Source organism: Scylla paramamosain, unplaced genomic scaffold (assembly GCF_035594125.1).
Source record: "Scylla paramamosain isolate STU-SP2022 unplaced genomic scaffold, ASM3559412v1 Contig31, whole genome shotgun sequence".
NCBI lineage: Eukaryota > Metazoa > Arthropoda > Malacostraca > Decapoda > Portunidae > Scylla > Scylla paramamosain.
The window spans coordinates 222,501-237,500 of NW_026973696.1; the positions used below are offsets into that span (position 1 = coordinate 222,501).

Below are 15,000 nucleotides of genomic sequence, written 5' to 3' on the forward strand. Positions count from 1 at the left end.
AGAGGAGAAAGAAGAGGAGGACGAGAAGCTGTCATTGGATGTAGAAGTTGTGAATTTGGAGGTAAGAGTGTGTGTGTGTGTTGGTGTGTGTGTGTGGGTGTTGGTGTGTGGGTGTGTGTGGGTGTTGGTGTGGGTGTGGGTGTGTGTGGATGTTGGTGTGGGTTTGTTTGTTTGTTTGTTTATTTGTGTGGCCTCCATTCAGAAAACCACAAACAGAATATTACATCAGATTCTTGTTTGTCTGTCACTTCCTCCTTCCTTCCTTTATTCTTTTATTCCTCTGCTTCTTCCCTTCTTCCGCCACTCCTTCCTCCACTCCTTGCTTCATGCACGTGTCCACTTCATGTATCAAACCCTAAATCCACTCGCAGTTCACCGGAAATTAAAAAAAAAGCAAAAAACTAAAAACATTTCCTGAAAATAAAACCGAGAAATTAGCCGTTTGTGGAAAATAAAATTGAGAAATTAGCCGTTTATGAAGCAAGGACCCCCCCCCTGTGCCTGCGTCTGCCTGTCCACCTGTCTGTCTGTCTGTCTGTCTGTGTGTGTGTACATGTGTGCTTTCCCTCCTTCCATGTACGCTGTTTACAGATGCACACACGTCCTCAGGCAGCCATCAGTGTTCCTCTCTTTGTCAAGCCTTCAACTCAATCTGTCACCTCTCACTCAAATGTTCACTCAACCTCTCGCTCTGAGGGCACGACAGGGGTGACAGGGGACGTGGCAGGGGATGCACGTCACCCCTGCGATCCTCCAGGGGGCCGTGCAGGGGAGGTGAGCCCCCTGTTGCCTGCCGGGGGGGGTGAAATGAGAGAGGTTCAGAAGGATGTGTCAATATTGGCTAGGCATCCCAGTTCGAGTGTGGGTAATTTCTCCCCTTGGTTCTCCGCCGTGGGGGGGGCTATGGGTGAGTGGGCGGAGGAGGAGGAAGAGCAGTCCCCTCCGCCCCTTGTGACCCACTCTGCCGGTGGACTCTCGCCCTCCATGGTGGAGTTTTTGCGGAAGCATAACGTGGCTGTGAGGGACACGAGAGACGTCCAGGAGGAAGAGGAAGAGGAGATTGAAACACTCCCCTCATTACCACCTTACTTCACACTGCCTATGCTGTCCGGAGGTGTGGAGGAGTGGAGGAGTGCACCGTTCACCCTTCCGCCACTTCCACATCCACCACACTCCACCACGCACTCGGAAACACCATCGCAAAGTACCACAAGTCAAGCAGGTCCCTCCGCGATGGTGCCAAGTGGTGCCAGGGACGCGGCGAGGGGCACAGGGCCACAGCGGAGTCAGACGAAGAAGGCAGTCCGCTTTGATGACGTGGATGAAGTGTACATGGACGTCCGCAGTGAGGAGGACAGCGTGGAAGACATCCTAGCCCACATGGAGGTGGTGGAGGCTGCCGACATGGAGAGTGGATCGCTGGTGGAAGTGACATATCAAGTGGAGGACTGGAGGAGGAGGCGGATGGGAAGTGGATTTGCTCCGCCCGGATTTGATGTCTCGGATTCAGATTCAGATGGTGTGTTTGACGATATTACCCACTTTACTTATCCTCTCACATCCCAGCCTCTCCAAGCCCCCCAGCCTATCCCAGCACCTCTCCCAGCCTCTCAGCCTATCCCAGCAGCTCTCCCAGCCTCTCAGCTTATCCCAGCACCTCTCCCAGCCCCCCAGCCTATCCCAGCACCTCTCCAGGCCTCCCAGTCTCTCCCAGACCAGTCTTTCCCAGTACAGCCTTTCCCAGCCCAGCCTCTCCCAGTCTCCTCCCAAGCTTTCATCACTCCCACAGTCACAACACAGGTCACAGCAGCCCTCTCCCAGCCTCTCCCAGCCACACAGCCTCTCCCAGATACCTCCCAGCCTCTCCCAGCAGAAGAGGACCTAGGAATTGAGTGTCTGACAGAGGAACGCATCACAGGTTACAAAAATATTGAACGCAGGAGGGAGGATGTGCTAAAAGGGGCAGGAATCACTCTTATCTCCCCGTCCATGGCCTCTCACACCCTCACACTCCTACCTGGTGCACTGGAGAAGCCCCTGGAGTCGGATACTGCCGTCCCAGAGCGCAAGATCTCAACCGCATCCATAGAAACTGATCCGGGCAGAGGAGAGACTGTCGAAGGTTTTGAAATCGGCAATGTCTCCCCAGCCTTCGCCACTGCAGGTCAGGTGAGCACCAGCCTGCCGGGGAAGTGGACTGCAGAGGTCGTAATAAGCCAGGTGATGGAGGTGTTCGACGATGCAAGCTCCACATCTCCACCTGTGGGCAACGGAGGGTGTGTGGAGGAGGAGATCAAGAGGAAGGTATCAACCGCTTCATTGGACGTTGATCTGACTGAAGGAGAGGTGGTGGCTGTACTGCAGGAGGGGACGCCACCCACCTCCTTTGCCGCAGAGACTCAGGTTCCCGCCACCACGTCCCCAGGGCTGGCCAGTGGTGTGGCGACCTCCAGGGTGGTGCTGGTGGGGCCTGTGGAGGACGTGAAGATGAAGGAAGAGAAGGAAGCGAAGGATGAGGAAGATGCTAGCAATGTCAAGAACACAAATGATCCTGCAGAGGTTTCTAAGGACGTGCAGGAGGTCAGCCATGTCCTAAGTCCCCCTGGCACGTCCTGGGAGGGCCTAGGAGTCGTCAAGGGGAGGAAGCTCTCCACCGCGTCCCTGGAAGTGGAGGTGCCCGGCGTGGAGGTGGTGGAGATGACACCTGAGGAGGAGACACGCGTCAGAAGGTTTGCATGTCTCACGGAAGTCCTGGAGACCCCTGGGGAGTCGTGCCACGCCCTTGTGACCACCGTGGAGGCCGTCACTGGGACCCTCGACAAAGAGCGTTCCGACACGACGCACTCCGACGAACAGACAGACGAAGGCTTACCGTTGGGCTTCGAGGCCTCACACATGGCTGCCCACACTCCTGCAGCGCCGTCGGTCCTCTCCAGCGACATACCAAGCCAGACCAGCGACCTGAGTGACCTTGACCCCCAGAACAGCGACCTACGAACCTGTATATCCGCTCTTCCGCAGGGCTACACCTTTGCCACCACTGTCGAGGAGAGTGACCGCGTGTCCGAAGCCTTATCTTATTACGACATACAGGACTCGTTGGCTGTGGTGGACCGCTATGGGGTGGCTGTGACTGTGACAGGGACACTGGGGGATGCTGGGGTGGAGCAGGAGCGTGGAATGTCCCCTGTTGGGCTTCGGATGAGGTCAAAACACTCTTCTCTTTATGATTTGCTTGGTTTAGAGAAAGAGGAGATGGAGCGCAGGGACGAGGAAGGAAGGAAACGAGAGGAGGAGAGGAAAGGTGATATGGAATGGAAGAAAGAGGAGAGGAAGGAAGAAATGATTAAACGGAAGATCAAGGAAGAGAGCAACGACAAGCAGGAGGAAGAGGAGGAAGGAACGAAAGGAGGAGAGAGAAAAGAGGAGGAAAGCGAGAGGAAGAGAATGAAAATTGATGAAAATCTAAGGAAGGAAGGAGAGGTTGAGACACACAAGAAGAAAGAAGAGGAAGAGGAGGCAATAGAACGCAGGAAGGAAGAGGAAGAAGAGAAAGAAGAGGCCATGGAACACAGGAAGGAAGAAGAGGAGGAAGAGAAGGTGACAGAAGCACCACAAACCATGCAAACCTTCCTTACTGACGTCCAAGAGTTTTCCCAGCAAAGGCCCCTGCAGACCACCACCACCATCACCACCAAGGGCAAGATAGAGAAAACGGATGCTGTAGGACTCACTGGGGGCGCTGCAGTGAGAGAGGGACACTTAGAGGAGAGAGAAACAGGAGAACAAAGGATGGAAACAAATCAAACGACTACAAGCAACACAGAAATAGAGGAAATTGTGCGGCCAGTCAAAAGGACATTGAAACAGGACACCATTGACTTTGAAAGGCTCAGGGACGCCCCTCGGTCACCCTCAGTCGACGAGCCACCCGTTAAAGCTGCCAGGAAGCCGTCAAGGGTCAACGAACCAGTGAAACCTGATGTCCTGCCTGTGGACCGCCTACAGTACCTGACCGGGACACCACAGGGGAGGGCTGGTGTACCTGGAGCCCTGCCTGTACCACTGCCTCCCATCCTGCAGGTGAAGGAGGCTAAGGAGGTGCAGGAGGAGGTGAAGGAGGAGGTCACGAAGACTGTCTATCTTACTCCAGCAATGAGGAAGGAAAGTGAGGACAAGACAGGTCAAATGAGGTCACAGGAGGTCATGGGGAAGGATTCTAGTGGTCTATCCAAGAGTCCTACAGAGAAGAAGGTCATAGAGAAGGATCTTAATGTCCTATCTGAGTGTCCTACAGAGGTGAGGTCACAGGAGGTCACAGAAAAGGACCCTAGTATCCTATCTGAATATCCTACAGAAGTGAGGTCACAGGAGGTCACAGAAAAGGACCCTAGTATCCTATCTGAATATCCTACAGAAGTGAGGTCACAGGAGGTCACAGATAAGGACCCTAGTATCCTGTCCAAGAGTCCTACAGAGGTGAAGTTCGCACTGGGCACTGAGGTCAGGTCACAGCAGGTCAAGACAGCCTCCCTCAAGCAGGTCAAGATTGGAGGGGTCACTGAGATAAAGGATAAAGAAAACGAGGGATTTGCAGAAAACGGACATTCCAGGGGCACTAAACAGAGTCCCATTCATTACGTTCCACATGTCCCACTTGACCAGGACACGGCTGGGACTCCCGGACCAGATTACGTGTCCCATGTCCCAACGGCGCCCTCCACACACACCAAGAGGTCCATTTCACACGCCCATATGTCTGTTGATGTCCACTATGTCCCACACGCCCCTGGTGACGTCCTGCGGGATGTCCCAGGGGAGGATACACCCGTGGGACATCAGGATCCAGGGGGTAGGAAGGATAAAGTAGAAAAGGAAGGTAAAATAGGAAATATCCCATGTGTCCCAGTGTCCCAGGAGCCTGTCCCATGTCCCAGAGCAGAGAAGGAGATGGAAATATTGTCCCAGCAGCCCTCTGTGGACGCTCCCAAGGACACAACAGGAGCGAAGCCAAAAAGGAGTAAGGACACGCAGGTTCAGTATGTCCCACATGTCCCAGTGTCCCAGGAAGCTGCCAAGGACTCCAAGGACAGCAAACCACAGCCTAAGGACACTTCTAAGGACGTCCCAAGGAAGGAACAGAAGGGTGGAGGCAAGGACACGCAGGTTCAGTATGTCCCACATGTCCCAGTGTCCCAAGAGGCTGCCAAGGACTCCAAGGGCACCAAACCACAGCCTAAGGACACTTCTAAGGACGTCCCAAGGAAGGAACAGAAGGATGGAGGCAAGGACACGCAGGTTCAGTATGTCCCACATGTCCCAGTGTCCCAGGAAGCTGCCAAGGACTCCAAGGACGCCAAACCACAGCCTAAGGACACTTCTAAGGACGTCCCAGGGAAAGAAAAGAAGGATGGAGGCAAGGACACGCAGGTTCAGTATGTCCCACATGTCCCAGTGTCCCAAGAGGCTGCCAAGGACTCCAAGGACAGCAAACCACAGCCTAAGGACACTTCTAAGGACGTCCCAAGGAAGGAACAGAAGGGTGGAGGCAAGGATACGCAGGTTCAGTATGTCCCACATGTCCCAGTGTCCCAAGAGGCTGCCAAGGACTCCAAGGACACCAAACCACAGCCTAAGGACAATTCTAAGGATGTCCCAGGGAAAGAAAAGAAGGATGGAGGCAAGGACACGCAGGTTCAGTATGTCCCACATGTCCCAGTGTCCCAAGAAGCTGCCAAGGACTCCAAGGACAGCAAACCAAAGCCTAAGGACACTTCTAAGGACGTCCCAGGGAAAGAAAAGAAGGATGGAGGCAAGGACACGCAGGTTCAGTATGTCCCACATGTCCCAGTGTCCCAAGAGGCTGCCAAGGACTCCAAGGACAGCAAACCACAGCCTAAGGACACTTCTAAGGACGTCCCAGGGAAAGAAAAGAAGGATGGAGGCAAGGACACGCAGGTTCAGTATGTCCCACATGTCCCAGTGTCCCAGGAAGCTCCCAAAGACACTAAGGACAGCAAACCACAGCCTAAGGACACTTCTAAGGACGTCCCAAGGAAAGAAAAGAAGGAAGGAGGCAAGGACACGCAGGTTCAGTATGTCCCACATGTCCCAGTGTCCCAGGAAGCTGCCAAGGACATGAAGGACAGCAAACCACAGCCTAAGGACACTTCTAAGGACGTCCCAAGGAAAGAAAAGAAGGATGGAGGCAAGGACACGCAGGTTCAGTATGTCCCACATGTCCCAGTGTCCCAGGAAGCTGCCAAGGACATTAAGGACAGCAAACCACAGCCTAAGGACACTTCTAAGGACGTCCCAGGGAAAGAAAAGAAGGATGGAGGCAAGGACACGCAGGTTCAGTATGTCCCACATGTCCCAGTGTCCCAGGAAGCTGCCAAGGACTCCAAGGACGCCAAACCACAGCCTAAAGACACTTCTAAGGACGTCCCAAGGAAAGATAGGAAGGATGGAGGCAAGGACACGCAGGTTCAGTATGTCCCACATGTCCCAGTGTCCCAAGAGGCTGCCAAGGACTCCAAGGACGCCAAACCACAGCCTAAGGACACTTCTAAGGACGTCCCAGGGAAAGAAAAGAAGGATGGAGGCAAGGACACGCAGGTTCAGTATGTCCCACATGTCCCAGTGTCCCAGGAAGCTCCCAAAGACACTAAGGACAGCAAACCACAGCCTAAGGACACTTCTAAGGACGTCCCAAGGAAGGAACAGAAGGATGGAGGCAAGGACACGCAGGTTCAGTATGTCCCACATGTCCCAGTGTCCCCAAAACCACAGGTGATCCGTAGGACATCGAAGGACGTCAAGGTGGAGAGGAAGGACATGACCAAGGACAAAAGAGAGGCAGAGGACTCGCCTAAGGACGTTCCCGAGGAGGAGAGGGCACAGAAAGTACAGTACGTCCCTCATGTCCCAATATTAACGTGGGAGGAGGCGCATCCTTCACGACCGAAGGATGTGTGGGGAGTGAAGGATGCCAGGGGTGTGTCTAAAGGATCTCCGGATGTCCCAAAGAAGGATTCTAAGGTGTACGTCCCAGCGGTGTCCCCTTACGTCATGAAGCATCCTCCACCAGCAACTAAGGACACCACTAAGGACACTCCTAAGGACACCACTAAGGACACCACTAAGGACACCCCTAAGGACACCACTAAGGACACCACTAAGGACACTACTAAGGACACTACTAAGGACACTATTAAGGACACCCCAGAGGATAAGGACTCTAGGATACGTGGCCAAACAGAAACACGTCAGTCTATTGCAGGAAAGGACACGCAGACGGGGATTAAGGACATTTCTAAGGACACTCCCAAGGACACTACCGGAGCGAAGCCAAAGGACACGAAGATACACTACGTCCCACATGTCCCAGTGTCCCAGGATGTCCCAGAAGCTCCCCAGAAGGACATCATTGCAGTGGACATATTGAAGGATGCCAGGAAGGAGGGAAGGAAGAAAGATATTAGGATTAATTATGTTCCTTGTGTTCCTGTGTCGAATGAACCGTGTGTCCCGAAGTCTGTGTCCCAGAAGAGGGTTTTGGGACACCACCAAGTGAGAGCAGAGATTGAGACCCGAGAGGAAAGTAGGGTGAAGAAAACGGACAGCAAACAGAAAACGGAGATCGGTAAGGTGAAAACGGATGCCAAAGAAAAGGTAGTTGAAAAGAAAACGCACGCCGAAGAGAAAACGGACACCAGGATACCAAGGAAAACGGACAGCGAAGAGAAAACGGACATCAAAGAGAAAACGGACGCTGGAACACCAAAGAAAACGGAGAACAAACAGAAAACGGACACCGAAACTCCAAAGAAAACGGAGACCAAACAGAAAACGGACACCAAAGCAGCAACAGACACTAAACAAACCACAAGCGCTGAACAGAAAACGGAAATTGGGACACTAGAGAAGGACATCACCCAAATTATAGCTGCAGAAGTTGACACCACTGGCCCTGAGGACACCACCACCACCACCACCTCACCACCGCCCTACCACAAACCTCAGCAGAAATTTGGGACATCTGGGGACTCGTATAAACTACACTATGTCCCCTGTAAGCTCAAGGACACCACAGCACCACACAGCAGTTTGGCGGACATTGGTTGTGCCCCTCTTGCCCCGGAAAATTTAGAGAGACCGAAAGAAAATGGGAAAAATAAGGAAATTGAAGTTAATATTCCTAAACTCATTATCACATCACCATCTGTGCCCAAACTCTGTGAAATGGGGACATCTTCACTACCGCAGCCGCCACAGCAGCCACAGCAGCCGCAGGAGTGTTGTGTGAGTATGTGCGTGTGTGCGTGTGTTTGTGATGGTGTTTTTTTTCACTGTTTGTTACTTTTGACTTGGTTTGCAGTTTGCGATAGTGTTTAAATTAATAGATTTGGGTGGTGAGTAGTGATGATGATGATGGTGGTGATAATAACGGTTTCTGGAGTGAGTAGTGGTGATAGTGATGATGGTGGTGATAATAACGGTTTCTGCAGTGAGTAGTGGTGATGATAGTGATGATGGTGGTGATAATAACGGTTTCTGGGATAATTAATGGTAGTGGTGATGATGGTGGTGATAATAACGGTTTCTGCAGTGAGTAGTGGTGATGATAGTGATGATGGTGGTGATAATAACGGTTTCTGCTGTGAGTAGTGGTGATGATAGTGATGATGGTGGTGATAATAACGGTTTCTGGAGTGAGTAGTGGTGATGATAGTGATGATGGTGGTGATAATAACGGTTTCTGGGATAATTAATGGTAGTGGTGATGATGGTGGTGATGATAACGGTTTCTGCAGTGAGTAGTGGTGATGATAGTGATGATGGTGGTGATAATAACGGTTTCTGGGATAATTAATGGTAGTGGTGATGATAGTGATGATGATAACGGTTTCTGGAGTGAGTAATGGTGATGATAGTGATGATGGTGGTGATAATAACGGTTTCTGTGGTAATTAATGGTAGTGGTGATGATAGTGATGATGATAATAGTGATAATAATAATAATGATATATGAAAATTTTGTCAGTTATTCCGTTTTCTTTTATTTATTTAAAACACAAATAAATAAATGCTTGAAAATAGGAGAATTAAGGAATTTAAACAGGAAAATATTTAAATACTATTGATAAAAAAAGATTATCATTCATTTTAATTCTCAAACGATAAATAAATAAATAAATAAATAAATAAATTCAAAAGAAAAAAATAAATAAATAGCTTCATTATTATTATTATTATTATTATTATTATTATTATTATTATTATTATTATTATTATTATTATTATTGAAATGGTTAGTGAAAATAATAATAATCTGTTTGTTTTTAATTAATCTGTGTGCGTGTGCGTGTGTGTGTGTGTTTGTGTGTTTCATTGGAGACTTACACCTAACAAATAGAAGCGAAGGAAGGAAGAAGGAAGGAAGTGAAAAAAAAAGGAAAATAAATAAAGAAAAAAAATGAAAAAGAAGAAAAGAAGAAGAAGAAGAAGAGGAAGAAGAAGAAGAAGAAGTGAAATATTCAAGATTTTTCATTTAGAGAGAAAGGAAGAAAAAGAACGAAGGATAAGATGCAGGAATTAAAGAAAGAAGGAAAGAGGGAAGAAATTGAATGAAGGAAGGAATTGAAGGAAAGGAGAAGAGGAGAAACACAATAAATAAAAAGAAAATAAAAAAATAGTAAAAAAATTTCTCTCTCTCTCTCTCTCTCTCTCTCTCTCTCTCTCTCTCTCTCTCTCTCACAGGCACACATATCTTCACTATTAATTATATACAAATGACAAAATTCAATGCTTAAATTGTATATAATAGAAATAATTACTTTTCTTTTTACTTCTATATATAATTACACTTTTTCACGTCAATTCTGAGTTATTTATTCATATTGTTTATTTATTATAGATTAAATTTATAAGAAACGTATTTAAATTGTGTTGTTAATTTAAATGTTTGTGTTTTTCTTTTTTTCGTGTTTTTATTTATTTATTTATTTATTTATTTTGGTTTGTTTTGATAAATGTAGCAATTTGTGTAGATATGTTTGTGTTTGTGAAAAGAGAATGTTGATGTAGTGAAGATGCGCTGGCTGTTTTCTCGTCTTCCTCTTCCTCTTCTTCTTTCTTCTTCCTGTTCTTCTTTATTATTATTATTATTATTATTATTATTATTATTATTATTATTATTATTATCATCCTTTCTTTCTCTTGTTTTCATCTTTATTTTCATCATTATTTTTTGTATTTTTCTCGTTTTCTTCTTCATTTACTTATTATCATCATCATCATTTATTTTCTCTTATTTCTTCATCTAATTCTCCTTATTCCTCATTTCTTCTTATTATTTTGTTGATATTATTTAATTTCTTTCCTTATTCTGTATTTATCATATTATTGCTACACACAGACACGTACATACAGACACTCGATGTATAGATGTAAGCGGTGGTGGTGGTGGTGGTAGTAGTAGTAGTAGTAGTAGTAGTAGTAGTAGTGTACTAATGCCACGCCAGCACTAACCACGGCTCCTCGGTGTGGCAGAGAGGTCAAGGCGGTGACCTCCCGTGACCTCACATGACCTCTCCTCGATGGGCAGTCTCTGTGATGGTCAATTTTTGGGTTTTTTTTAATATTTTGGGTGGTGAAAATATTTAATTGTTTGTTTAAATTGTTTTCCTTGTTTTGTTTGTTTGTTTGTTTGTTTTGTTTTGTTTGGTGATGAAAAATAATTGTTGGATTTATTTTGACTTAATTTTGGTATTTTATTTATTTATTTATTTATTTATCTATCTATTTTTTTGTGGTGTTGAAAAAATAATTGTTTTTTTACGCATTTTTTTCATTTTTTTTTAAAATATTTTGGATACTGAAAAAAAAATATTGGGTTTATTTTGACTCAATATTGACAATTTATTTATTTATTTTTTTAATGTACTGAAGAAAAAAAATATTACTTGTTGTTGTTATTTGGCGTATTTATTTATTTATTTATGTATTTATTTTTGTTTATTAATATTTGCGGCGCTTTAAAGTGTCAATTTCTCATTTATTTACTTATTTATTTATTTATTTATTTATTTTATTTATTTATTGTTTTTCTCTATTTTTTTGTTTATTGGTATTCGTAGTTGAGAAAACGATCTTATTTTTTTTATATTGCGTGAAAGTCGGTGTTGTGTTTATTATTATTATTATTATTATTATTATTATTATTATTATTATTATTATTATTATTATTATTATCATTATTATCATTATTTGTTAGGTGTAAATGTTTAAACTTTTATTTATTTATTTTTTCAATTACGATGCATGATAGTCTTGTGTGTGAGAGAGAGAGAGAGAGAGAGAGAGAGAGAGAGAGAGAGAGAGAGAGAGAGAGAGAGAGAGAGAGAGAGAGAGAGAAGGAAAAAAAAAACACATACAAACATACACAACAACAAAAAACAAACAAACAGACAAACAAACAAAAAAAAAAGAAAAAAAAAAAACAACAGCGGCACCAGCATTCAAGATCAAGATGAAGATCACTCCGCTCTCCCACCACGCATTACTTTCAGAGTGGGCAGGAGCGTCAGCAGTGCCACAGACTTAGCGTTGCCTCGGAGACAGAACCTGATGACACTGCCAGCGTCTCCAGTGCCAGTGCCGCGCTTTCAGAGGCTGGCCCGGGGGACTATGCCAGTTTAGAAGATATTTGTGGCTTGGAAGGGACTGGAAGGGGCCTGGAAGAGGGGCTGGGAGGGAAGGAGGAGGAGGAGGAGGAAGAGGAATTAAAATCGCGGAAGAAGAAGAGGAGATATGCTAAGATTTATGAAAAGGAGGAAGAGGAGGAGGAGGAAGAGGAAGAATTTAAGATAAAAAAAAATAAAAGACACTCTAAGATTAATAAAACGGAACAGAAAACGAAGGGAGAAGAGGAAGAGGATGAAGAGGAAGAAGAAGAAGAAGAGAACAAACAAACAAAAAAACAAAAGAGATTCGCCAAATTGTATTCAGAACATTCATTTTTACCCAAAGTTCAAAAATTTCAACCAAAACAAACAGAAGCAGTCAAAGAACCCCTAAACCCCGCCCACCTTGCGCCAGCCGACCAATGGGAGAGCAGTAGCGCATCCTCCAGCCAATCGGGGAGCAGGAGGGAGTCTTCATCGGAGGGGTCCATCGATTTTGGTTCTGAAAGTCGAGGGGCGGTGTCTGGGGATTGGGATGACACGTGTATACCTGAAGTAGACCCAGAAATATCCCTAAAAGATCCCGAAATATCCCAGAAAGAACCGAAAATGTCCCAAGAATCCGAAATATCCGTAGACTCCAAAATATCGGTAGAAGACTCCAGAATATCGGTAGAAGACTCCAAAATATCTGTAGAAGACTCCAGAATATCGGTAGAAGACTCCAGAATATCCGTAGAAGACTCCAGAATATCCGTAGAACACTCCAGAATATCTGTAGACTCCAAATTATCGGTAGAAGACTCAAAAATATCCCTAAAAGACGCAAAAACACCAGTAAATGACCCAAAAACATCCCTAGATGACCCTGCAACACCCCAGATATCCCTACATGACCCAAAAACACCTGAAGAAGACCTTAAAATACCCCAAAATTACGAAAAAACACCCCAGATCTCCCTAAATGACCCTGCAACACACTTCAAAGACACAAAAACACCCCGGGAAGGTGACTTTGACCCCGAGACACCCCAGAAGCACCCCACTGGAGAGGAGATGCACCCCAGAACACCCCAGGCACCCCAGACGGACTCCAAAACACCCCAAACGCCACCAAACACGCCGCAAACACACACAAGGGCACCCCATACATCGACGACTCCCCAAACACCTCCTGGAGACCCCAGAGCAAGCGTACACACACCAGAAGAAGCACTCGTTGCCTCGTCTGCAGAGAAGAGAAGGATGCGAGATTCCTTGGACATCCTTCGCTTTAGTCACGCAGAGGAGATGGAGGAGGAGGAGGAGGAGGTGAAGGATTTCGATATTGGGGACACGGAAGGATCCCCCAGCCTCCTCCACACCTCCTCCTCCTCCAGCAGTGATGAAAGTGATACAGATCCTTCAGATAACAGGATATCCGCAGCCACTCTCTATGAACAAGCTGTCCTTCAGGTCCTGGAAGATGAGGGAAGGATGCAGGATCTCTGTGATGTCCTACAGGGCGGCCCAGACAGCAGGCCGCCCTCTGGAGTTCCGCAGGGTAGCCATGTCACCCCCTTTGATGGAAGGATGGGGGGAAGTGAAGGAGGGGTTGTTCTTGAGAGTCCAAGAAAGGAAGGAATTGAAGAAGAAGGAAAGGAAGAAAAGATTATGAAGATAGAGAAAGGAGGAATAACTGAAGGAATGAAAGAGGAAGAAAAGGAAGAAGATAAGATTATGGAGATAGAGAAGATAGGAATAACTGAAGGAAGGAAACAGGAAGAAAAAGAAGATGAGAAAGAAATGAAGGAAGAGATGGATAAAGAAGAAGTGAAGGAAGGAACAAGAGAAGTAAAGGAGGAAGAGAAAAGTGAAGATGGAAAGAAAGAAATAGAGAAGATGGAGGTGGATGAAGAAAAGGAAGAAGAGGAGGAAGAAAACATTTATCTCTCCCCTAAACAAATGGAGGAAGAGGAGGAGGAAAGCAAAATAGAGGAAGAAGAGAAAGAGAAGACAAGAAAAACAAGAAAACCAGACATAAAGGAAGAAGAGAAGGAGGAAAATAAGAAGGAAGAGGAAGACAAGGAGGAGGAAGACAAGAGAGAGGAGGAAGAGGAGGAGGAAACACAAAAAAAATTCATCGCACCACCACAGAGACAAGCAGAACCACTTCTCGGGCCCAGGGAGGAAGTGGCACCCGTGGGCGAGGCCATGGAGGAGCTGGGGGAGACGGTGGTGGCACTGGTTGGCGTACGGCACTACCCACAGCAGGAAACAGTGCCACTTACCCTGAGGCACCTTTGTACGAGCCTCACCCACCGGCACACCACCCCAGGGGCTTTGTCTCTCCCAGCGGCACCCCTGAGAGGAGATCAAGGGCCAGGTACATCTGTTGGCACTGTTTCTGGCACTGTGGCACCCCAGTTTGACCCTCAGGGGAGTGCTGAAGAGGGGAGGGTTGTCGCGGCATCTCTCGGCACCCCCTTGGCACCCAGCGTGGCGTACAGGGAGGTGAGGGAGGGGGTGCCAAAGAGGGAGGTGGCACTGGTCTATAAGGTGCCTGTCGTGGCTCCCAGTGAGTGCCAGGTGCTTGGGAAAGGTGTGGGTCTCAAGAAAGAAGAGGAGGAAGAGGAGGAGGAGGAGGAGGAGGAGGAGGCCAGAGAGAAGAAGAGGAAGATTAAAAAGAAGATTAAGAAGAGGAAAGTGAAGAAGCCGAGTGACAGGTCTTCCTCCTCTTCCTCTTCCTCCTCCTCGGACTCTGATTCTTCCTCTTCAACCACCTCCTCCTCCTCATCCTCTTCCTCTAGTACCTCCTCCAGTTCCTCCTCCTCTAGCTCCTCCTCCTCCTCCTCCTCCTCGTCCTCCAACACAAGCTTTGAGATGGTGGAGAGCGTGGTGGAGGTGCAGAAGACTTCCCTGAGGACCTACCTGAAGGAGGGGGAGGCGGAGGACTCCAGCGAGATATATGAGAACCTTGACAAGCTGGAAGATGACTTGATGCAGCCTCCCATCGGTGTCCCCCTTGCCGTTCGCCTTGAGAGACACATCAGCATCGACAGTTCAGTTTCCACTCTCTCCGAGGCTGAAACCGTCATCCACGTACCCATAGGAAGCCTCAGCAAGGACTCCAAGGGCTCTGTGGCCAAGGACGACAGCCACCTAGACGTCCGCTGCCCCAAGGAGAGCAGCAACGACTCCTTAGTCCGGTCTGTGTCCGAGGAAGTCATCGCAACGTCACAGATTTCCGAAGGCTTGGTTGGGGAGACGCAGCCCTCGTGTGAGTCCCAGGAGGATGCGGCGTCCTTGCAGACACCCCTAGAGGCCTCTGAGG

At 47.4% G+C, this 15,000-nt stretch overlaps 1 protein-coding gene across 1 annotated transcript in view; it reads left to right on the forward strand.

Annotated features, from left to right (window-relative positions):
- LOC135097766 (uncharacterized) overlaps positions 1-15,000 on the forward strand; it is a 74,858-nt gene that overhangs the window by 19,409 nt on the left and 40,449 nt on the right. The window contains exon 18 of the mRNA XM_063999792.1: positions 592-8,304. Coding sequence (XP_063855862.1) covers positions 592-8,304 — 7,713 coding nt within the window. The remainder of the gene's footprint in view (positions 1-591; positions 8,305-15,000) is intronic.